At 48.0% G+C, this 22,635-nt stretch overlaps 1 protein-coding gene across 4 annotated transcripts in view; it reads right to left on the bottom strand.

Annotated features, from left to right (window-relative positions):
* The window catches only part of MIDEAS (mitotic deacetylase associated SANT domain protein), a 1,134,261-nt gene that overhangs the window by 419,501 nt on the left and 692,125 nt on the right, over window positions 1-22,635 (bottom strand). For all 4 annotated transcript variants that reach the window (XM_069638766.1, XM_069638765.1, XM_069638767.1 and 1 more), the window contains one exon: window positions 1,149-1,445. In XM_069638766.1, the coding sequence (XP_069494867.1) occupies window positions 1,149-1,445 (297 nt within the window). The remainder of the gene's footprint in view (window positions 1-1,148; window positions 1,446-22,635) is intronic.

Below are 22,635 nucleotides of genomic sequence, written 5' to 3'. Positions count from 1 at the left end.
CAGTATCGCCAGTGCGTTGGCCGCCTTGACAGTTGACGCTGTGGTGTAAACCATCTTATTTCCCCATGGCGTCCATTCGTTTCCCACCTCGCTGTCCGGAGGGACTGAAGATGAGGACGTGTTAGCCGACCATGTCCTCACAGCCACTGGTACCACCAACTCCAGCGATGGGTGCGGAGTCCGGAACCCTATATTTCTTCTACCACCTATCCAGTTTGGCTGCAGCCGGGCAAGGGTTCTTCATGGGGGCCAGGCCCTCTTCCCAAACAGTCAAGAAAAGGCACGGCCATGATAGCCTTCTTCTTGGTCTCGCGCATTTGATACAAGAAGTCCTCCTTGCTTGGTTTCCTCAGGCACCAGCTGGACTAGCTCGTAGGCCCTTGCGATCATGGACTGGATCAATCCCACCTCATCCGGTGGGTACACCCTATGTGGAGCATCCAAATGTGCCGATTCACCGTCCGCTGCGACAATGTCTTAGTCATTGTCTCCGGCTGTATCTGTACCCATGTCTCTGGGTCTGATGGGGGACAAGGGGCCCGAAGTGGCGGAGAAGGGATATATGGGGGCGTTGAATGACGCTTCCTCTTCTTCGCTGAAGGCTAAATCGGGGATCTGAGGAACCACAGTTAACGACGCCAGGGGCCTCCTCATCTGGATCTTTGACACCAAGGTGTGTAGAGTTGACAGAATATCCAAGGTAATGTCCCTTGGCTGAGAAGGCAGAACAGGAAAACTAGGCCCTGTGCCATCGCCGTCCTCTTCAATGTCTTCGTTGACTGTATGCAAGGACTCTCGATCCTCATCGTCCATGGACAAGACCTCCATGGTTTGGGCGACGGCTGTTTCGGGGGCTCCTCCAAGTGGGTTAAAAATCTAAAGATGGCTGCCAGAGGAGGGGCTTAGGGAGAGGGGCAGTATGACCCAGAGGACAGCGATTGGTTTGAAGGAGAAATACAGTTTTTAAATGAAAGTGAAACGGTTATTTCTTTTACCAAGGATTCTGAGCCTGATGACAGGGAATATTCATGAGCATGTGAATCCATGCCATACCCCATGCTGGAGAATTACACCTCCAATTATCCCACAAAATCCAAACGAGCAAGGAAGGATGACAATAGGAATAAACAATGATCTATTAGGTGTACCTGCAATGAAGGTTCTGTGTTGTTGGTGCGACTGAACCTTTGTCGTGTTACTATCACAGAGGGCTTTTGTCCAGGCATATTTTGGTCATGCACCGTCACCCGGTCTGTCCTCTTCTCCTCATCTCTTTCTTTCCTGCAGTCCAATGGATCGACTTTTTTCACTGGCACAGACACTGGAATGATTAACGGCATCACATTGCCATCTTCCCGAGCTTTTTTGTCATCTGGAGTATTATGACAATTCATGTCGCTCTTGACCTCCAAGTTTGTTCTGGCATCCTCTGCGGCCTTTGCATCCTAGTAATGAAAGAATTAGAAAAAAATACAAATCAAACAATTCTAGTAGTCTGATGTGATTAATGAGCCGTCTGCTCAGGGAGACACCAGCTTTACACAGCTAAGTATGTATTCTCTATAAGATGAGCAAAATAAATATTTCTGTGCCATAGTTATGAGTACTGTGCATGGAACAAACACATTAAAGGTTCGAGAGGGCCTGTGGTTGAAATGGGCATGCTGCCAAATTGCAACAAGTTGCCTCAGAAAGCCAGGTGCAGTCAAGGAGGAAAGCAAAACCAGGGGTAACCAAAGCCACAGCCAGGTTTTCAGCGATTTGCAAAATCAGCAATTGTTTGCAAGGTTACACCATGAGAAATTAGTTAGAGACTGAGAAGTTACAAAGCAAAGTGTATATGACGAACCATACATTTGTAGCTTCTTACAAAAGGGATGCTGAAGTTGGTGAACTATGCAAAAAATGCCCCATTATGGTTATGATTACTTTTTATCCATGTGTAGTGCTAAAAGCAAAACTCTGCGTTCCACAACTTGCTTTCTCGAACTCACTTCATCTGTCGGAAATGCTCACTTAAATCACAATATTCAGCAAACTGAAGTCGAGATGAGCTCCAACTTCTTTAAGTGCTAGTCTACGAAGACTTTCTCACTCGCACACACACTTTAACATGAAAACCACTGTATAACATTATTATTGGCACGTGCCTCATATGATGTGAAGAATCTCTTCAGCGTTCCAAGAAAGCCCTTGCCTTGCCACTCGCAGTTGCTTTAGCAGGAGTATTTTTTTTAGTGAGCAGGATGAGAAACATCCTCCAAACATTTGGTATATACAGAAATGGGTGTTTTCCAACGGTTGCCTTGTCATTTCCATGCCAGACAATGCTAAAAGGCTCCATTTGGGAATTTGAGAATCTGGTAACGTGACTGTTCGTCTCCCGGTAAAGCTGATGTGGAGATCACATCTTGTGTGAGAAAAGTAGCCTTTATTGGCACACAGTGGTTTACTGTAAGGTGTAATACAATTTAATAAAACAGGTGTGGCCTAGACTGTCCCTCACCAGAAAAACATCAGTATTTTTACTGGGGCTGGAGCGCCAAGGGGATGACCCATTCACATACTATCCACTAGGCTTTATGGCCCTTCATAGAGACAGTGGGTGAATTACATTATAAATAAAAAAAAAAAAACAGAACGTAGGAGGTCTTTTGGTTTGGCGAACATGGACAGGAACCCAGCCGTAGCCTCTAGCCTGTTCCAAAGCATACATTGGTTGGTGTGATTTGCACACATACATGCAGAACATTCTGCAGTCTTTCCATTTCTCAAAAATTGGCGACCAAGATCAGGCACTACCAGGTTTACTAAATTCAGACTGCACCATTCCTACGATGTACTACCAGAGATGGCCTTGGAAATGTAGGTTGTCCTAGGGACCTAGTAATGGCTGCTGCAGGGATCAAAATTAAGTTTCGATAAGCAGGAGCTAGAAGCAGCTCCTAGGTATCCATCATTAAACAGTGACCAGGTGTTACCACTAGGGAACCAAGAGCTAGGACATACCTTTCCACAAATCCAACCTCTGCATAAGATGCAAACCTTTCACTTTGATTATAACTTGTACTTTAAATGTTGTATACACATGTCCTAATATATATTTATAGATTGTTCCAAACGCACAGCGTTAAATTCACAAAGGGGTGTTTCAGAATCAATTGGCCTGGGCAGGCAAAAGTAGCTCTTTCTGTCAACTAAACAAGCTCCTCTAGGCCACAAGCAGGAACTATATAGCTCCCATCTCCCCTCAATTTCCAACACTGCAGCTGCTCTCAACCTAGCCAAACAACACTGTCTAGGAAGTATGCAATCAAGATATCCCAGCAGACTTCGATACACTTGGTGTGGCCCATGAACTGTTCTGTTATGTGTTATTGTGATTTACATCACACGCTGCTGCCATTTTCAGGGTCTCCAGGTGCTGTGGCGGATCTTTAAAGGAAAAAGGGCTCGGGAAAAGAGGTGGTTAGTTTGTGGGATTGAGAGGGCGCGTGCAAGAGAGCTTTGTTGTGCTGCGGTTAGCTTCAGTTCAGTAAAACCGGTCACTGTGTGCTGGGTGTGCTTTTAGTTGGCAGGGGTTTGGTGGTGCTTTTGATGTGTAGGGTGGTTTGTGCATCTGATTGTTTTCTGAATCGAGTTGTGTTTCGTTGGGTATTGCAGAGTGTATGCCTGAAGTATAATATTCTGAACAAACTTGTGGGTTGTAAAAAACTAGCCAGCATCTAAAGAAAAGCCATTAAGCAAAACAGTTCAATGATGCCCTTTTGAATTGTTTTGTAGAACATATCTACACTTCCTACATAAATAATTATTGATGTAAACATTATAATTTAGAACATTGTGACGAAATAGTGCAGTATGCCCCATTTTTTTTTTCTTTAGATGTTTAATTTACCCATTTTCTTTTCCATGAGTGGACTATACCAAGACTAGTGACGATCAAAAATGTTAAGAATGCACTTGATTAAAAAGCAGTTGAGTAAAACAATAAAAAATCGATTGAAAGATTTAAAAAGCACTAGAAACATAATGGATTACCTCACAGTAAAACATCACTACATCAAATACAATTTAATAATTGCAAGGTTGCTGTGTTTGGCGGCCCCCGGGATCCTTCTGGTTCCTGGCCATGCCCCCTGGACTTTAAACCCTGACTGCAGCTTCGCAGCCGTGAAGCCTGCGGCAGGGCAAGGGAGCAGTATTTGGCACCCCCCAGGGTCCTTCTGTGCTTCTTGGCCACGCCCCCTGGACTTTAAACCCTGACAGGGCAAGGGTGCGGTGTTTGGCGCCACAGGTGTTCAACGCCTGTGGGGGGAGACACATGGCTAGCCTGGGCCAAGTGAGGTCCATGTGGAACAAAGGCAAAGTAAGTGATTGAGCCAGAAGTCAGCTGCAGAGGGGGGCAGATGACATTTGGACTAGTTGGGCGTCCTGGTCTGCTTGACATGGCATCACTAAAGCTTCAAGGCCCACCCATGGAACCTCCACCCATCATCTCTCCCTTCATCTGCTTCTATTTTGCACCCAGCTTCCCCCCCATAAATCCCAGTGGAAGCTGCTGGTTGTAAAAAGACAGCTGCGACAGGGAGGGCCACCCAAGCCACCACCATTGACCCTTGAACATTGATCCTGCTTTTGGGGGGACGTCATGACCATCTGTGCCACCATCAAGCAATTCCATTGATCCTGTGGGGGAGGCCCACTTGCTGACAGCAGACATGCATCAATTTCTGGGGGACAGCAATGTCGCCGTCAGAGGGCATTATTGCTCCTTTGCGCCTTCCACCTCCTCTGCACAGGCTCCCTTGCCTGCTGTGCCTTCCTCCTCCTCTGCACAGGCTCCCTTGCCTGCTGTGCCTTCCTCCTCCTCTGCACAGGCTCACTTGCCTGCTGTGCTTTCCTCCTCCTCTGCACAGGCTCACTTGCCTGCTGTGCCTTTCTCCTCCTCTGCACAGGCTCCCGTGCCTGCTGTGCCTTCATCCTCCTCTGCACAGGTGCCCATGCCTTGTCTCACTGTCCCAGCTCCCTTGTCAGCTTTGGCTCCTCCACCATTATCCCTCTGGCTCTCTTGCCACCCTCACGGGGGTGGGGGTCCACCGTCCCCTGCGTCCCCCCCATCCCCGCAGAACACCTTCAAAGATGGCAAGCTGCTCCATCTTGACACGCTTAACTCTTGCTCTGCTGTCAAACACTTGTCGACATCTGCAACCTCCTTGAACACATGGATCTAGATGTGCTTGCCATCAAGGAGACATGGTTCAAGGAAATCTCCGTCACAAGCTTTGACACATTCCTCTCTGAATGATAGAGGTCCTGTCTGCCCAGAGTGGCGTTGATCTTCCCAGAATGGACACCGGTGTCCATCATCCCCACTCAGGCCTACTCCTCCTTGGAGTGCCTAGTCTGCAGGCTCTCACTCTCTCCTAAATCGTCTCTTCTTATGGCCACCTTCTATCAGCCACCTGGACAGTCCACTCTCTTCCTCTCGGAAAGAGCTGGCCTCCTCTCTACTCTCCGCCTCTTAACTCCTCCTGCTGTGGGACCTCAACATCCATCTGGACTCTCCGGACTCATCAGGACCTTTACGCAACCTATGCAATTCTCTCTCCCTCTCTATATGAGCTTCTGGCTCCGCGCACACAGCGGGCCACACTTTGGATGCTCTCATCTCCAACGACATCCCTCTCTTTATCCATCCATCCATCCATCCATCCATCCATCCATCCATCCATCCATCCATCCATCCATCCATCGCACTACCTCTCGCTCATGGACGGACCACCAGCTTATCTCTTCACACTTGCCTCCACCTAATCTCCGCCTCCTACTCCTGCGGCTGACTTCTACTGTGACACAGCCCTCGCTAACTTCAATCTCTCCATCTCGAACACCCTCTATACTCTTGTCCCTGTCATGAGGGTCTAACTGAAGCCTTCCAAAAAGTGCAACTCTTGGTACGACTCTGATCCAGGTGCCCTTTAACGCAAGTGTAGGGCAGCTGAGCAGAAAAGGAATTTGTCATGCGGACCCTCTGACAAACTGGCCTGCAGCCTCCTTCAAAGGCAATATCGACTCTGTATCCACACCAAGAAAAGTCTTTATTCAAGCCTGCATCTCTGCGGCATCAAACACAGACAAACTTTTCAAAGTCTGTAAGGAACTGGGCAATCCTGCAGCAGCCTCCTCTTCCGTCACACCCACACAGGACCTTTGCTTGACCCTGGCTGCACAATTTCACTGCAAAAATCCAAGACATCCTTTCCTCTCTCACTTCACACCACATCATACACCAACAACGGTTATGGTCATAATCTCGAAAAAAGAAATCTCAAAAAAAAAAATATCGAAAAAAAAGGCAGAAAAAAAAGTGCATTTTTTAATGACGTTTTTTATTCGAAATGGGGGGGGGGGGGGGTTTCCCCCCCCAAACCCTCTTTTTTTAATTGTTTTTTTTAAACCATTTTTTTAATCCCGGACCCCAAAATAAATATATAATTAATAAAAGAGAAATTTTTCGATATTTTGACTGACCACCACCACCAACAACTCTGGAGCCTCCCTTGGCCCCTCCACCACTTCTCCTTTCTTCTCTCGCCCCCATCACACCTGATGAGGTCGCCAGACAAGTGCGGTCTATGAAGGCCTCATCCGAACAGGTGGCCCTCCCCCAACCCCCCCAAAAACATTAAGGACAACATTGACTCTCTCGCTCCTGCCTTGCCTGATCTCTGCAATCTCTTGTGCCACTGGAGTTTTCCCAACTTCTCTTAAACACTTCCTAGTGCAGCCTCTGCTTAAGAAAGCCTCTGCCGACCCCTCCATTCTGACAAACTACCGCCCCATCTCCATCACCCCTTTCCTGGGCAAACACCTAGAGAAGCTGGCTATCTCTCAGCTCACCCTCCACACAGAATCTGCTGGTTGCCTCCACAACCATTAGCCTGGCTTTAGAGCTTCCAGCAGCACGGAAACTGCTCTACTGAACACCCGTGAAGACCTGCTCTCAAATCTTGACACCAAAACTCCCTCTGTCCTCTTTCTTCTCGACCTCTCCTCTGCCTTCAACACAGTAAACCACAACATCCTGATCGTACGGCTCTGACACCCTGGGAATCACAGGTCAGGCTCTGGTGTGCTTAACCTCCTTCATTTCCGACCGACCATTCCAGGTGGAACTTGGGTCCGTTCTCTCTACTATCACTCTTTCAACCAGTGGCGTTCCCCAAGGTTCTAACCTATACCCCTGGTTCTTCAATGTCTAAATGGCTGCCCTGGCACGTGTGATTGCCACGTTCCTCTCCAACTTACAGTGTTATGCGGATGGTACGCAATTCTCCTTCAGGCTACCCTCAGCCACCTCCTCTAACTCACTTATATCCGACTGTCCACAATTCAGCGATGGTGTGCTGCAAACAACCTCTGCCTCAACGCCAGTAAGACAGAGATCGTTCGCATTGGGACTCATGCTTTTCCACTCTCGCTCTGGCCGGACTCCCTTGGCTCTGCGCCTGCACCCACCTGCGAGGCAAAAAAAACTTTGGGTCATTTTCCAACTCCACTCACATTTCGGACAATTGTAAAAAAGTCCAACTACCAGCTACACCTATCCTCAGGATAATTCTTCCTTTTCTCACCTTCCCCCAGCAGCTCACTGTCTCCAGAGCCCTGATTCTCTCAAGGCTGGACTACTGCAACAGTCTCTTTCTCAATCTCCCTGCCTCAGCTTTGCACCCTCTGCAACTCATCCAGAACAGAACCGCAAGACTTCTCTTTGGCTTCAAGCCCAGTGACTGCATCTCTCCGGTGTTAAAATCCCCCCACTGGCTCCCCGTGGCTGCAAGGAACAAGAAGGCTTTCTGGGGCCTGGGACCTACCCATCTGTAACGATACCTACCTAAATACGGTCCTTCCCGAGCCCTCCGCTCATCTACCTCCAACCTTCTGAGAGTGAGCCGGTTCTCCCAAGCAGAAATATGGAGGGAAATCTTTATCCTCAGCAGGGGACTCCCTCTGGAATAGCCTCCCTCTGCCTTGAGCCTGATCTCCTTAAGTTCCAGAACTCCTTAAGACATTCCTCTTCTCCTCTTCCTTCTCTCTCCCTCCCAACCTCCCTCCCTCTACCCTCCGAACCCCTCTCTCCACTCTATCCCAGTCTCCCTCCTTCTCCTCACAGCTTGCTGACTGGCCGCCGGGTGTACCTCAGAGTCTCACAGGTCGTCAGGCACCCTCGTCAGTCCTATCGCACTAGCCTCCGGGGCTGCACTTGCCTCATCATTACTGCACTTGGTAAATGACCCATGAGAGTGGCATCTCTCAGCACTTAACCCAGTTTGACTGACTGGAAGCACTTGGACTCCCCTCGCCCTGCACTTGTCCTAAACCCCCTCCCCTCTCCTGTACCTTCTGTGCACGATCGGAACATACCATGCCTTGAAGATAAGACTATCTTCCCCGACTCCCCTCCTTGCATGGTGGCACCTCAGGCCTATTTGTGGTTATCTACACTGTTAATTGTATTATATGCACTTACTTTGCCTGTTCAGACTTGTATCGTTCAAGTCATTCAAAGTCCTTGAATTTCAGTTTTTTCACCTTGTTCCCTCCTTCCTTGAGCGCTTTGAAACACTTGCCTTGTGTATAGGCACTTTACAAATAAACGTTGCCATACAATTAGGGAGAGAAGTACTGCAATCTGGGTGGACTATTTGACAGGCACCTGGGAGGGTGTTGCATAGCAAAGAGTCACGAGGTACCAGCCACCAAAGGAGGTTTGCCAACTGTTGGAAGGGACACCGACAAAGTTCAAGGTTTGGCGGTTTGATGGCCAACCCCCTTCCAACTACAGCCGAGTCCATCGGGAACAGTGAGCTCCTTGTCTCAACCACTGACAAGGAGAAGAGATAGCTGAAGACGAAAAGCCCAGCCTGAGAAAGGATGATTGATCATCTGTGATGGGTACTCCAGACCAGAGAGCCACTGAGGCAGCTGTGGCTCTAGTGGAGTGTGCTCTGGGCGCCGTTTAGAACGGCTAATTCGCCTTCAAGTGGCAGAAGGGGATTGTAGATGAAACCCACCTTGAAATGCCCTGTTTTGATATGGATTTTCCCTTGTTGGATCAACCAAATGCAACAAATAGTTGCTTAGTCGCCCTGAAAGATTGTGCGATCCAAATAATATTTTAATGCCGCCCTTTTGACGTCCAGAGAGTGTAGGGCCTTCTCCGCTGGTGAAGTGGCGTTTAGAAAGAATGTGGGCAGGGTAATGGTTGCATTTTTATGAAAGGGGATGAAATGAGGATTAGTGTTAAGTACCACGATGTTTTATGAACCGTAGATACCGAGCGTCTACAACCAAAGCCTGCAGCTCCAAAACACGTCTAGAGGACGTAATGGCCACTAAAAAAGCCACCTTCCACGTTAGAAATTTCCTGTGTGTCGATGATAAAGGTTTGAATGGAGGCTTCACAAGCCCTGCCATACAGGTTCAGGCTCCATGCAGGAAGAATAATTTTCTTTGGCTGAAAGGTCAGAAAAAGTCCTTTACAGCTACAGGCTAATCAAACGCTTCTTAAGAGAGGGGGAAGACCTTTTCCACATAAACCTAGAGATTGCTGATAAGTGCACTTCGATGGAAGAGATTGCTAGACCTTCTGTAGCCAACTTTAGCAGATCAGGAAGGATCTGATGATGTGCGATAGTTAGCAGCTGCAGGACAGGCTGCTGTGCACACCATGTGCAGAAGAGTTTCAATTTTCGATTATAGTAAATGTTGGTAGAAGGAGCTCTAGATGCTGCTAGAATGCACAGATGGTCTTGAAGGATATTTAAATGACCAAATTCTGAGTGGTCAGGAGCCGAGAGAGCCTGGGTTGCGATGACAAATCATCCTGTTCTGGGATAGAAGATTGGCATGAGATCCTAGATGAATTGTTTCATCCGCTGCCAGTTGTAGGAGGTGCGAGAACCAGATCTGCATGGGCCAGTACAGAGCTACCAAGATTATTCTGCAACAACCTTTGTGTATCATCTGTATCGATTTCCTGATGCGAGAAAACGGAGGGAACACGTAAGCAAACGGAAATGCATCCCCCCCGAGAGTCAGGATGCAGAATCCTGCTGGCAAACTTCTGGCATTGCTTGTTGTTGGGACTGGCAAAGAGGTCTAGAAGGGGGGGGATCACCCCAATTTAAGAAAATCTTGGCTGTCTGGATGTTGTACAGTTACTCGTGTGACTGCGAGGAATCCCTGCTGATGGTATCTGCTCGCTTGTTCTGCATCCCAGGCAAGTGCAGTATCTGAAGTAGGATGCTGTACTGGATGGCCCAATGCCAGATGGTCTGTGCTTCCTGGGACAGGGTGCTTGATCGAGTTCCGCCTTGCTTCCATAGATAAAACTCGATTAGAAGCAGAAAGGATTTTAGAGCCCCAATGTACTGCCCGTTATTCCAGCACATTGATGTGGGGGACACATTCCTCTGGGGTCCAAAGGCCTTTGACTTGGTGCTTGTCCAAATGAGCGCCCCATCCCGCCTGGGAGGCATCAGTCACAATGGTAAAATGGTAATTTGGTTCCATCAGGGGCATTCCTTTCGCGATTTTGCAGGGGTATGTCCACCATTTCAGCGCGTTTGACAGAGCCCTAGAGAGGGTTACTTTGTCTGACCAGCAACCCCGGGCTTGGGACCATCTAGTAGCCAGAAAAGTTTGCACTGGTCGCATATTCAGCCGGCAGTGGGGAATAAGAGGAATGCAAGAGGACATGGTCCAAAGGAGAGCCATGCGGACCGTGACTAGCTCATTTGGCGTGAATGAGTTTGCTAGTGTTATCAATTTCTTGATTCTTTCCGAAGAATGTCTGATCAGTCTGGTCTGTAAGGAATTGCGCACAGAGGGAACAGTGCAGGATTTTGTACAATTTATTGAAAAAGCCCAACTGTTAGAGCAGCATTTCTGTTTGGTTGAGAGAAGACCAGGCTTGTTGATACGTTGAACTTCGAACCAGCCAGATCGTCCAAGTTCGGGTAGACGTGGTGGTCCGGTTTTCGGAGGACGGATGCTACCGGTGCCAGGCAGTTGTATTGGCATATGGAAGTATGCATCCTTGAGATCTAATGCCACAAGGTATTCCTGGGGCTGAACGGCTTTTATGACAATCTGGATAGTTACCATTTTGAATTTTTGCTTTTTGATGTTCTTGTTTAGTCTTCCTAGATCCAGGATAGGGCACCAATTCCTGTATACTTTTTTGATGAAGTACTCCCTTTCTCTTGCTGAAGGAGGAACTCTTTCGATGGCTCATTTTCTTAGCATTTTACATATGTCATGCTGTAAAACCTGATGGTGCGGGTGAGATACCTTTATGGGAGGTTCCAGTTTTTTTGCCTGCTTGAACTCCAACAAGTGGCCATACAGGATTGCATCTAGCACCCACCTGTCCTTCGTTATTGTATGCCACTCGTCGAGGTTGAACGCCACATTTACCCCCACGTCTGCCCCTCGGCAGTTGTGTTGTGTCTTATTTTGCCTACCTCTCTGGGAGGTGGCAGATCTGCGCTATCATTGCCCTTGATTGTATTCTCTGTTGCGCTTGGAGGATTGGTAATTCCACTTGTAGCCCTGAGAATAGTATCCAGGTCTACGATAATTCCTGTCATCACTAGAGGCTGAGAATCTTGAATTACACGAGGCTCCTCGAAAAGACTGCCTTCTCTGAAGTGCTTTAAGAGACTTAGCCGTGTCAGAGTCAGCCTTCATGGCTTTAAGGGACTCATCAATTTTGTCTCCAAACAGATTTTCCCCTCCATATGGCATATCAAAGACTTTGCGTTGTACTTCCTGAGGAAAATCGGTGCAACATATCCATGCTTGCCGTCTAAGGACTACCCCATTGCCAATCTGTTTAAACACGGTTTCAGCAAGGTCTACTATTGATGCTGTGATTCGAGGCTTCCTCCCCTTCACGCACCAGCATTATGGCCTCTTTCCTTTGCTGTTCCGGGAAGTGTTCCAATATAGGAGCCAGACGGTGCCACTTCTCTCGATCATATCAAGCAACTATTGCCACGACATTCGCTACTTTAACCGTTGCCCCAATGGTGAGAACCTTTTTTTTCCAAAAGGCATCCATTTTCTCGTTTTTCATTGTCTGGCTGAGTGGCATACTTATGCTGCGTTCGAGCCTTGCGGTTTGCTGCCCGCTGAAACAACTGACTCTGAAGCAGGTTGCAAGGTGAGGCATTTCAGTGTGTCTGAAGACAAACTTCTTCTCCAGCCTACCTTTAACCGCCGGCTCTGTAAAAGGATGCTTCACAGTACAGAAGCCCTCCTGCCAAACGTGATCCAGAATGTGTATGGAAAACACTGCCTTCCTGCGTTGCCCCATGTGGTCGAAGAGGAAACTATCTTCTCCTTATCTGGAAAGTCCAACCTCCTGGCATGCCTTAGACAACATGGAGTGAACCGCCCGATGTCACCTGGAGGTGTATGAGCTTGAGGGAGCGGAAGGCTGGCATCAAGCTGTCCCAAAAGAGACTGTAGTGTTGCAAGCACCTTCAGGGAAAGCAGGCATTGCAGGTTTATAAGAGGGTATTGTGGATGCATACCGCCTATTCCAGCAGATGTTGGTGGCAGAGTAGGTGTCTGAAACCTTAGAGGTGTGTCTTTGTCTCTAGATAGTCTTTGGATAGGAGGATTGGAAGTGCCTTCTTCAGTATCGGAGTCAATGACACCTGGACATTCCTCTTGCGGAGGGTCAAAATTTGATGTAATCTAATGCTGCAAAATGTCTTCTGGCATGATATCTGGGTACTCTATGGGAGACATTTCATGGAGAACCTGGTCGTGCTGCATCTTGGCCCCAGTTGGGGTTTTCAAAATACCCTAGGTAATAATATATTGCCTTGTGTTAGTAATTCCGAAATCTCAGTCGTACTGGTGGTCGACGGGTGCATAGGCTTTTCTGCAGACAATTCCTTTTTGGTGGTCGACAAGGTGGTCGTCAACAATGCTGTTGTCGTCGGAGTGGACTTCAACAACGATTTGGCCGTCAACAGGTGTCTCGATGACAACTCATGGACGGAGGAGGATCTTCGAGATTACGAAGACGAGTAGTGTTTCTTTTTCAATGACGACCCACAGGAGGTTTTGGTAGCCTATTTGGCTCTGTGCTTGTTCGTCGACGGAGGAGATCGCCTGCATGGGTCATCGGATTTTGACAATGGGTGGGAGTCTTTCTCCCTCGGTTTGTCCGATGGTTCTTTCATCAACGGGCCCTTGCAAGAGTGTTTAGACCCGGTATGGGACCCTTCACCCCTAAGCTGGACGATTTTGCTTCACCTCTTGTTTTTTCACCACTGGCTCCTCAGATCTGGAACTCTGTCTTGATATTGACCTCTTGCCATAGGGAGGGGTTACTCTCCCACTCCGTGATGAGCCAACCTCAGACGCCGAATAGGCTCCTTCATTGAGTGAGCAGATTAGGCAACGGTTCCTGTCCTTAAGGGTTTTTTGCGAGAAACCCTGGCAGATGTCACAGCCGTCAGCAGAATGGTTTGGGTAGAGACAGTAAAGACATTCTGTGTGTCAGTCCCCCTCATGCACATTTTTTAGGCCGCAAGTGTTGCACTGCCTAAATAAGGACTTCTTAGGTCCTGAAGATTCCACGATTGGAACTGGAACCGTGTGTATGTAGACGTCGGTTGCTCCGGATGGTGGAATTTGAAGAAAAGTAAATTTTCTAAGAAATGTAATTTTCCCTTAGAAGAGAAACACAAGGTATCCCAACAGCTCGGAAGACGGTTGAAATCTGGGGCAGAGCTATCCACTCAACGTCCCATTGGTGGGGACCAAAAGCACCCACGACGTCGATGGGACACTCAAGGTGTCAAGTATTTCCATAGGAAAATTACTAAGTCAAAGTAACCAGAGATTTCTTAGCCTGACATCTGGGAATATTCACAGCATGTGAATCCATGAAAGATCCAATGTTGGAGAAAACCAAGGATCCACCTCTTCAAGGAGTCTCTCCTCCTCAACAACTAGGCCATCACGTCGCCCCTGCGCCTCCCGACTCGCTCAAACGCTGTCTGCCCCTCTCCTTCTCACCACCCTGTACAGCTGTACCGCTCCCTCGGTGCCCTCTGTATAACTGTTTTGATACCTCTGAAAAGCACTCCATTATGCATCTGTATTGTTGTATACCTCTGTAAACCGCTCTGTTGCTTCTCGAAGCTAGGTCTGCGCTCCGTAAATACCATAATAATAATATTTTGTTTTAATGTATTTATTTGTATTGATTCATAAGAAACTTTACAAAACATAACCTATATTTAACAACAACATTTCAGTCAAACTTTGGACTATAAAACACCACACTTTCCATTATATATTTTTAAGAATGTTCATGACAATTGCCTTATTAAATCAGATAGTCGTAAAACAAACAAAAAAAAACCTATTTCATATTTGGAATTCATACAATTCTTAAAATTCATACCAATTCACATAATTCATAAAAATGCAGGTTTATAAAATATACGCTACCTCAACAGGAGTTTAAACATGTACCCATAGATTAGGTTCTCCCAGAGACTGTGGGTTTGCCCAGAGGTCACATCAGGGTGATGTGTCCTGCTGGTAATCCTGTGTTTTTGACACCAAGTCATCTTATTTAAGCACTCTGCCAAACTGAAAACTACGCCATATGCACGGATTCAAGGTCTGCATTTAAACAATAGCACCAGAATTCATCGCTTTTAATTGCTTTATAGCTTTCTACGAACTCCCCCAGCATGGTCATGTACGTAGGACCCCATTTTATGCACTGTCTCAACACTAGGTGTTTTGATCTGCTCTTTTAACCCACAGATGCAGCATATTCTCTGATCGGCCGGTTAAATTAATAATAATGAAAGTGTGTTGTCTTAACATTAGTCTCTTCATGGCCTTAAGATGCATCCTAATACTGCAGTTTAGGAGTGAAGACAGGGAGGGAGGAATGGATGGACATGTTGCTTGACCCCTTTACTAATGGGGTAGTCTCTCCTAAGCTTGCACTCCTTTTGTGACCTCTGTCCTCTCAAAGGTGAGGGGATTCGGGAATGTTAGAAAAAAGCCACAAAATGTACACTGAAAGTAAGCTTTAGAATAGTTTCTAAGGAAAACTTTGTCAATCAAGAAGAAATGAGATGCTGTCCTTCTGCACTGCCAGATCTCTACCCCTGCACCAAATTCTCCTCCTCCCCCTCCAAAGGGCTAGAAGATAATGCACTCCCATGTTTGGGCTGGGTATCGAAATATCAGCGGACAAAGGTGCCCATATTAATTTGTAACATTCTTAGTGGCTCTATATTCATATTTAGGATGTTAACTCCAAGAGAACACGCATAGTGCTTTGCAGGGCTAAATCATTATGCCATCCATCAGAATCAGCTTAAACAATTCGGCAGGAATACAGTAAACCACCCTGTCACCCAAATTTTAAAACCTATGAAAGATTTGAACATCTGCCGAAGAATCGAAGCCTAACCAAACCGTCAGGCAAATACAGTAAGTATTCACCATATTCTATCCGACAGCCAGAGTGCAGAATGCAAAGGATATCTGTTTCTTTTGTAGAGAGAATCCAGACTCATTCAGCAGGTCACTATGGTTATGAATAGATCACGGGCGTAAATGGAACCATTGTGGTGACACTCTGGTCCAAACCTGTAATCAGCGTTTGATGTTGCTTAGTCTAGGATGGTCAGCTGAAGCTCCTCAATGAGGAGATAGTGGTTCGCTAACGCTATACAGATTTCAGTTACAAAGTAAGGAGCTCATTGCAAAACATGTTAGTAATGTGGCATAAATAAAAAGCATCTAGTGCAAAATACCAAAGGGGATGGAACCGCTTCTATTCTTACTAGCACAAATGAAGCCTTGAGATTAATTGCTCGTAGCCTGGATCGGACCACTGCCTAATTTCTGTTTCACAATAACAAATGGTCCCAGGTCGCCAGCATATGAAGATAACTCTATTAAATGGGCTAGTCCAGAAAGGTTCAACTCCTGCTTCCTTTGGAAATAGCGCAGCTCTCAAGCATCCCTCGCCAACGTCACTTGACAACGCAGCCCAATACATGACCCAAATAAACATAGTTATTGCAAAAACGCAAGATAACGTGGCCACAATGAAATGGCTGTCAGACAAAGGAAATGAAGAGTGGTAACAAAGTAACTGTTGATGCTATAACTGCAGCCAGGAAAAATAATGGGGCACTCGGCCCTACAAAACAAATATTCACAAGGAACAAGCTTACCTGTACTGCAAAACGACCCTGAAAGCTACAGTATCCCCTTTAGCACCACAGGTGGGCGGACTGTTCCTTAAAAAAATAAATGAGTTCTTTTCCAGCTGCATGCCCTAGCCTATGCCTATGCCATGGCAAAACCATATTCATGCGGTGCCGGCGTTACCTTGACTTTCATTCTGGAAAACATGTGGAAAGCCAAATATGTGTTATTCCCGCTATGAATGAGGCTGCAATAAAACCAGTACTACGAGATGGTGCACTCTTTGGAGGGTCTCAAATCACATCTTGCCTCTCTATGAAATACCAGAGGAGACAGCCATTGCATGTCGGTCTGGCCTCACCCACAAACATTTCAGTACATAATTGCTAGGCATTTCTCCTGTGAACAATATGCCTGTACACCAGTAGAGTAGCACACATTGTTGGGAGTATGCTGAAATGCTTGGGAAAGGGTAACCAAGAAGAACTGCATCCCGGACAAATCTGTGGTTTACCGATAACACATAAAAAGTTGGTTTTAAACTTATCAGGATGAGTTGGGGGTAAACACATAGGGGCACTGTAGGTTTATCTGCAAGAAAAAGGGTGTTCCTATCTTTGAGCTGTCCACGCACAAAAAGGTATTTGGATGAGTTCTTTCTCAAACATGGATAATTAACTTCCTCTGGATCTGTACTCTACATCCAGTCTCAGGGATAGGACTTTGTTAGTTGCTTAGCCATAGTCACAGTAATATTGAGCCCAGCTTGCATCTTTGTGACAGTCCAATGTTCCCCAGGCGGAGGTCTATAGGGTGTCTCGGCTTTCCAGACCCTCGGGCCCCTCAGCTCCCCAAGGAGATAAAGCTTAATCTGGTTTCCAAGCTTTCCCAGACCTATAACTCTGCCAATTGATGTACTTTAACTTGGCCTGTGCCCTGCCTTTGCTTTCCTATAGTCTAGCTGCTGTGCTCTGTGTCTTGGCGGTTACCTTGCTCCTGACTCAATGTTTGTCCTTTATCAATACCACTCTCGGATTGGATATGTCCCGATTTCTCTTGTGTGGACCATCCAGACCGGCTCAAATGGGGGTGGGGGAGTGAGAAGAAAGGACAAATTACCCACCATAGTGCCTACTGTACTCCTAGTCCATAGTCCCCTATCCTCCAGATTGTATGGGAATCTCCCCCCCCCCCCCCCCCCCCAAGGACAGGACCGGAGCCTTTTGCACCTCAAAAATAGCACTTCCCTTTACATTTTAATGTATGCGTGCGTAGGTGCATTGATAGGCGTGACCACGCACGCTAACTCCACACCACGGCGCTAAACCTCAGTCACCAGAGGCGCCCATCAGGAACGACTGCCCTGATCACGCATTATTTTTAACTGGGGAGACATATGGGGGGAGGGAGGGTGGATGTATGGAGGAAAGGGGACTATGGACTAGGAGTACAGTTGTCACTACAGTGATTAACTTGTTCTTACGCCTACGCCCCTTCCCCTTTCCTGCGTACCGTATGGGCAATTGCAACTCAGCCTAACTTTAAGGGAGGTGACCCATTATAATTTTTTAAGCAAACACATTCCTGAGGGCCTCCTGGCCCAAAGCTGAATCTTCCCGTGAACTGACATCCAGACAGTAATGACAGAAATCCAACTGGGTGGCCCACATCCCATGGTACATGCTGCCGATAAGCAACTGCTGTTGCTTAGGCCCTTACCAGATGAGCTTGAATGCTTTCAGGGGGTATATTACTTTGAAACTTTACAGAACAGAGACTGCTCTGCTGGATCTGAAATCTAGCATTGCAGACATGATTGACAAGGGGGCCAGGCGCTGCTGCTTCTTTCTTGATCTGTCAGCCGCATTTGATTTGGTGGAGCATGCCCTCTTGGCCGAAAGACTGGTCCTGGTTGGTGGTTACAATAATCTTGCAGCAGGCTGGTTTAGATCATTTCTTGGTCCCAGGTCTGCCTAAGCGACTAAGGACAATGCACAATCACAGATTGCTCCCCGGGCTCCTGTATTACGCCTCTACTGTTTTAATATCTACATTAAACCACTTTCTGATTTGCTATCATCTCTGGGGATACGCTTTGCGAACTATGAAGATCATACCCAGATTGTGAGTGAATTATCAGGTATCTATAGTATAGACCTTAAAAGGGTGAATGAAATCTTTGGTGCCATACAGTCCTGTATGGCCACCAACTCCTTGGCCCTAAACAAAAAGAATGGTTGATTCTAGGCACCCCAATAAAGCAAAGCCATCTTGATCCATCATATAATAGCTTTTCCATTGCGAGAAACAATATTAAAGTTTCTGAAACAGTCAAAACACTAGTAGTTTACTTTGACTCCCACCTATCCTTTAAAAAAAGGTTCACATCTCAAATCTTCCTGTTGGTATTACATCTACCTACTGTGGGAAATACGTCCATACCTCTTGGAGTCCAATAGAACCATGATTGCAGCAGCCATTATTAATACCAAACAGGACTATTGCAATAACCTGTTGGTTGGCTCCTCTCAGGCAAACATTAAAGGTCTTCAGGTGATTCAGAACTGAGCTGTCCGTGCTGTCTTTGGTATGGGTCGTCGGCTTCATGTCATGGAGGTCCCTAGGAGACTCCACTGGGTGCCTGTCAGTCAAAGGATCAGGTTTAAAGGCACTACCTTAGTCCAAGTGTCTAGCAGGTGAAGCCCCCGACTATCTTTCAGCCAGAGTCTCTAGGGTCCCTATTAGGCGTACCCTTCGTTTCAATAAGGACATCATCATCCTCCATCAACCTGGTGTCCTCCAGAAAGAAATTGGAGGCTCCAGCTTTCATACCTGGGTCCGGAGTCTTTGGAATCAACTCCCTTCAAATTTGAAGGGTTTTGTGTCGAGTTTCGAGTTAAAAAAACATTTTAAAAACGCAGCTCTTTGATCTGGGTACAGGCTAAGCATTTTCGCCCTTTACTGCCTGACCATACCAGATGAACCGAGTTCAGCCCTCCCCACTTTTACATGACGTGATACTGTTGTCCCTGTTGTGTGAGCCCATGAGGCCCATGGGCGATTTTGCACTATACAAGAACTGAATAGATAGAAACTTGCAAGCTTCTGATATACAAGATATCATCCATCTAGTGATAGACGTTTTAGAAGATTGTGTGGCGGGTGGATCCCAACAAAGGTTATAAACAGAGCCTCAGGCTGTCTGAAGGATTTGGATCTGTCTAAATAGAATTTTAATGCCCTTCCGTCATCAAGACAATACAAGACAGCTAACAGCGAATTGAGACAGGCGTGAGTCTCCAGCGCTCCCACGGCTGCAGCCGAAATACTGCTAAAACCGCCTGTTTTTTTTAACTTCTGGAGGAGCTGCAAAATACACTCCCCGTGAAGTAAACAGCCTGGAGAGCAAGCAGACCAGAGGACGTTGAGAAACGGATGCAGTAAAGGGGCAAACTAAGTGAGAGCCAGCGCCGGCGCCAACTGATGAGTCCTCCAACATGGCCGCCCAAGAGTAGCCGACCTACGTGCAACACGCGGAGAACAAAGCAACACTGTGGGAATCCGGACCGGAGCTCCGCGCAACACCTCTGAAGCAGGAGGCCACCGGCTCGTACACAGCACCACAGGCAGAAGAACAGAAAAACGGCGAACGGGTTGGGTGCACCTCTCCTACAGACCTGGTGAGGCCGCTGACCGAGAGACTGTGCAAACGTGTCCTGAAGCGGTGCCTCCAGTTATATGATATGATATGATATGGTATTTGTAACGCGCCTATACACAAGTGTTTCAAGGCGCGACGAGGCAGGGAGGGAGGGAAACAAGGGGAAGACAGACAAACGATCCTACTAGGCCAGGTGTCATTCAGATCGCGCAAGTGCAGAGGTAAGGGGAAAAGGAGAAAGTGCAGTACAAGGTAAGTAGCGTAAAAAAATAATAAATAATAAATAAAAGGGCCAGCTGGTGGCAAGTGCGAGGTAAGTGCAGAGCAAGTGCTGGGAGGGGGGCTGTAGGGATACAGTGACTGTCCCACAGTGCAGAGGGAGGCAGTGCAAGTGGAGAGTGGCTGGGCCCTGACCGAGGTCGCTGAGAGTGGCCCAGATGCAGGTTTAGTGCAGAAATTCAGTGGGGAGTTAAGCAGGTTTAGCAGGGGAGAGGGAGAGAGAAGGCAGAAGCGAAGAGGAAGGTTTTGAGGTGCTTCCGGAACCGGAGATGGTTCTCCTCAAGTTTCAGGGAGGCAGGAAGGCTGTTCCAGAGGGAGGCCCCTGCTGCGGAGAGAGATCTACCCCCAGCTCGTTGCTTCAAGAAGCGGCTGACCATGAGGGAGTTGGAGACGGATGAGCGAAGGGCTCGTGAAGGAAGATATTTAGGAAGAGAGTTGAAGGTATTTAGGCCCCAGGCCCCAGAAGGCCTTGTGGACAATGCAGAGGGTTTTGAACTTAATCCTCGCAGCCACTGGGAGCCAGTGAAGAGATTTCAGTCCTGGAGAGATACGGTCCCTGGGCTTGAGGCCAAGGACAAGTCTCGCAGTTCTGTTCTGGATAAGTTGCAGAGGGCGGAGAGTGGAGGCAGGCAGATTAAGATAGAGGCTGTTACAGTAGTCCAGCCTTGAGAGAACCAGGGCTCGGGAGACAGTGAGCTTCTGGGGGAAGGAGAGGAAGGGAAGAATACCTCTGAGGAGGTGCAGCTGGTAGTGTGACTTCTTAGAGACGTCAGATATATGAGGAGAGAAGGAGAGTGTGGAGTCGAAGATGACCCGAGGTTTTTAGCCTTGCAGGTAGGGGCAGGAAGGGGGCCAAGGGAGGCCGGCCAGAGAGCTGCAGGGAAGGAGGGAGTGGGTGTGCCGATGAGTAGAATCTCGGTCTTACTGGCGTTAAGGCAGAGGTCATTGGCGGCACATCTCAGTTGGCGCACGGAGCCCGGGCGACGCCGTGGAGAATAACGCTGAGCCATTTCGTGCTGGTCTTCCTCCGCCGCGGCTCTCCCTGTCGCGGGACTACAGCAGAGGGGAGAGGACGACTGCCAGTCGACCGCTTCAGTGAGTGCCACGCCCCCCCCCCCCCCCCCTGGCAGCCGATCGCGTCGCCTGGGCTGCCGCGAGCAGAGGGACCGTAGGGCCTGCTGTGTGCTGCGGTGCCACATGACAGGCTTGGGGGCTGAGTACTCGCTCCAGCCTGGACCTGACCAACCCAGGCAGGGGGGATGGACTGTAGGCCAGCCACACACCCCTCTGGAAATCAACTCGAACACGGCCCCGAACACCAGACACAAGAGTAGAAGAACAAGCCTGGATCCAGGGCATAATCAACACCTACTCACCTTGGGGAACCCACCCAGCCGAGCGGCTGCCTGCGGGGGAGGTGCACACGCTACCCTATACAGACAATTGCAGGACCGGAGGCATATCGTGTGCCACACCAGTCGGTGTAACATCCTCAGCCTTAAATAATCTCACTGCCCAGTAAAGATAACCCCTACATTGGCCTGAGCAACAGCGGAAGGAACTGGAGGGCTCAGTCACACCAACTCATGGCATAACATCGGTCAGTGTACCCACCGACTAGACAGTGACCCAGATAAAGTCCTGGTGTGACCCGGGTTAGGAGACACACACCATACAGGCTGAGGCACCGGAGGTCACTGCCCCGACCATACAATGTACCAACACTGGGAACTGGCAAAGCAGTGGCAACCAGAAGACCTACCTTACAGCGCACAACCAAAGCAGCCCCCCAGCTTGCCAAGATAAACACAGTAACTATGACACCCGACAAGAGGGGGGTGGGGGGGAAGACGGCCCAGTGTGCGCTGTACTACCCCCACAGCTAGGGATGCAAAACATAACCGAGCTATCTACTCCCCATGGTGAATGCCGACAACGGCGCATTCCCCAGCAGAACAGAGATACCATCCGGGGACCAAGACACCACAAAAGGGAGCACCAAATATCAGGAGACCTTGGACTAAAACGCACCGCTCCCCAATCAACAAAACAGTGGGCAAAAATACAGAATAATACCTCTTTAGTGGCGAGACCGACCAGCAAGAATGGGAAAAGACAAAATGAAGAAACTCCCCGCACAAAACAGAATAGACCAGTACACAATACCCCCGATGCAAACCCAGGAGCTTCAAGCATCGAACCCCATGGAACTAGAACCTGAACACATGCTCTCTTTAAAGGACGTCATGGCCACCATAGCAGAATCCCGCATATCAATGGAGCAGAAGATGGATGGGATAAGTCTAGACCTCCTCAGGCATGACTTACAAAAACTATCAGCACGTACCGGAGAGGCTGAACAACGTATTTCAAATGCAGAGGATGGCCTACACAATATGCAACAGCAACTCCAAAGCGTG

This window comes from Ambystoma mexicanum, chromosome 14 (assembly GCF_040938575.1).
Source record: "Ambystoma mexicanum isolate Mex_15411 chromosome 14, UKY_AmexF1_1, whole genome shotgun sequence".
Taxonomy (NCBI): domain Eukaryota; kingdom Metazoa; phylum Chordata; class Amphibia; order Caudata; family Ambystomatidae; genus Ambystoma; species Ambystoma mexicanum.
The sequence above is the reverse complement of the archived record's forward strand: the minus strand, read 5'-3'. Positions and strand labels throughout refer to the sequence as shown.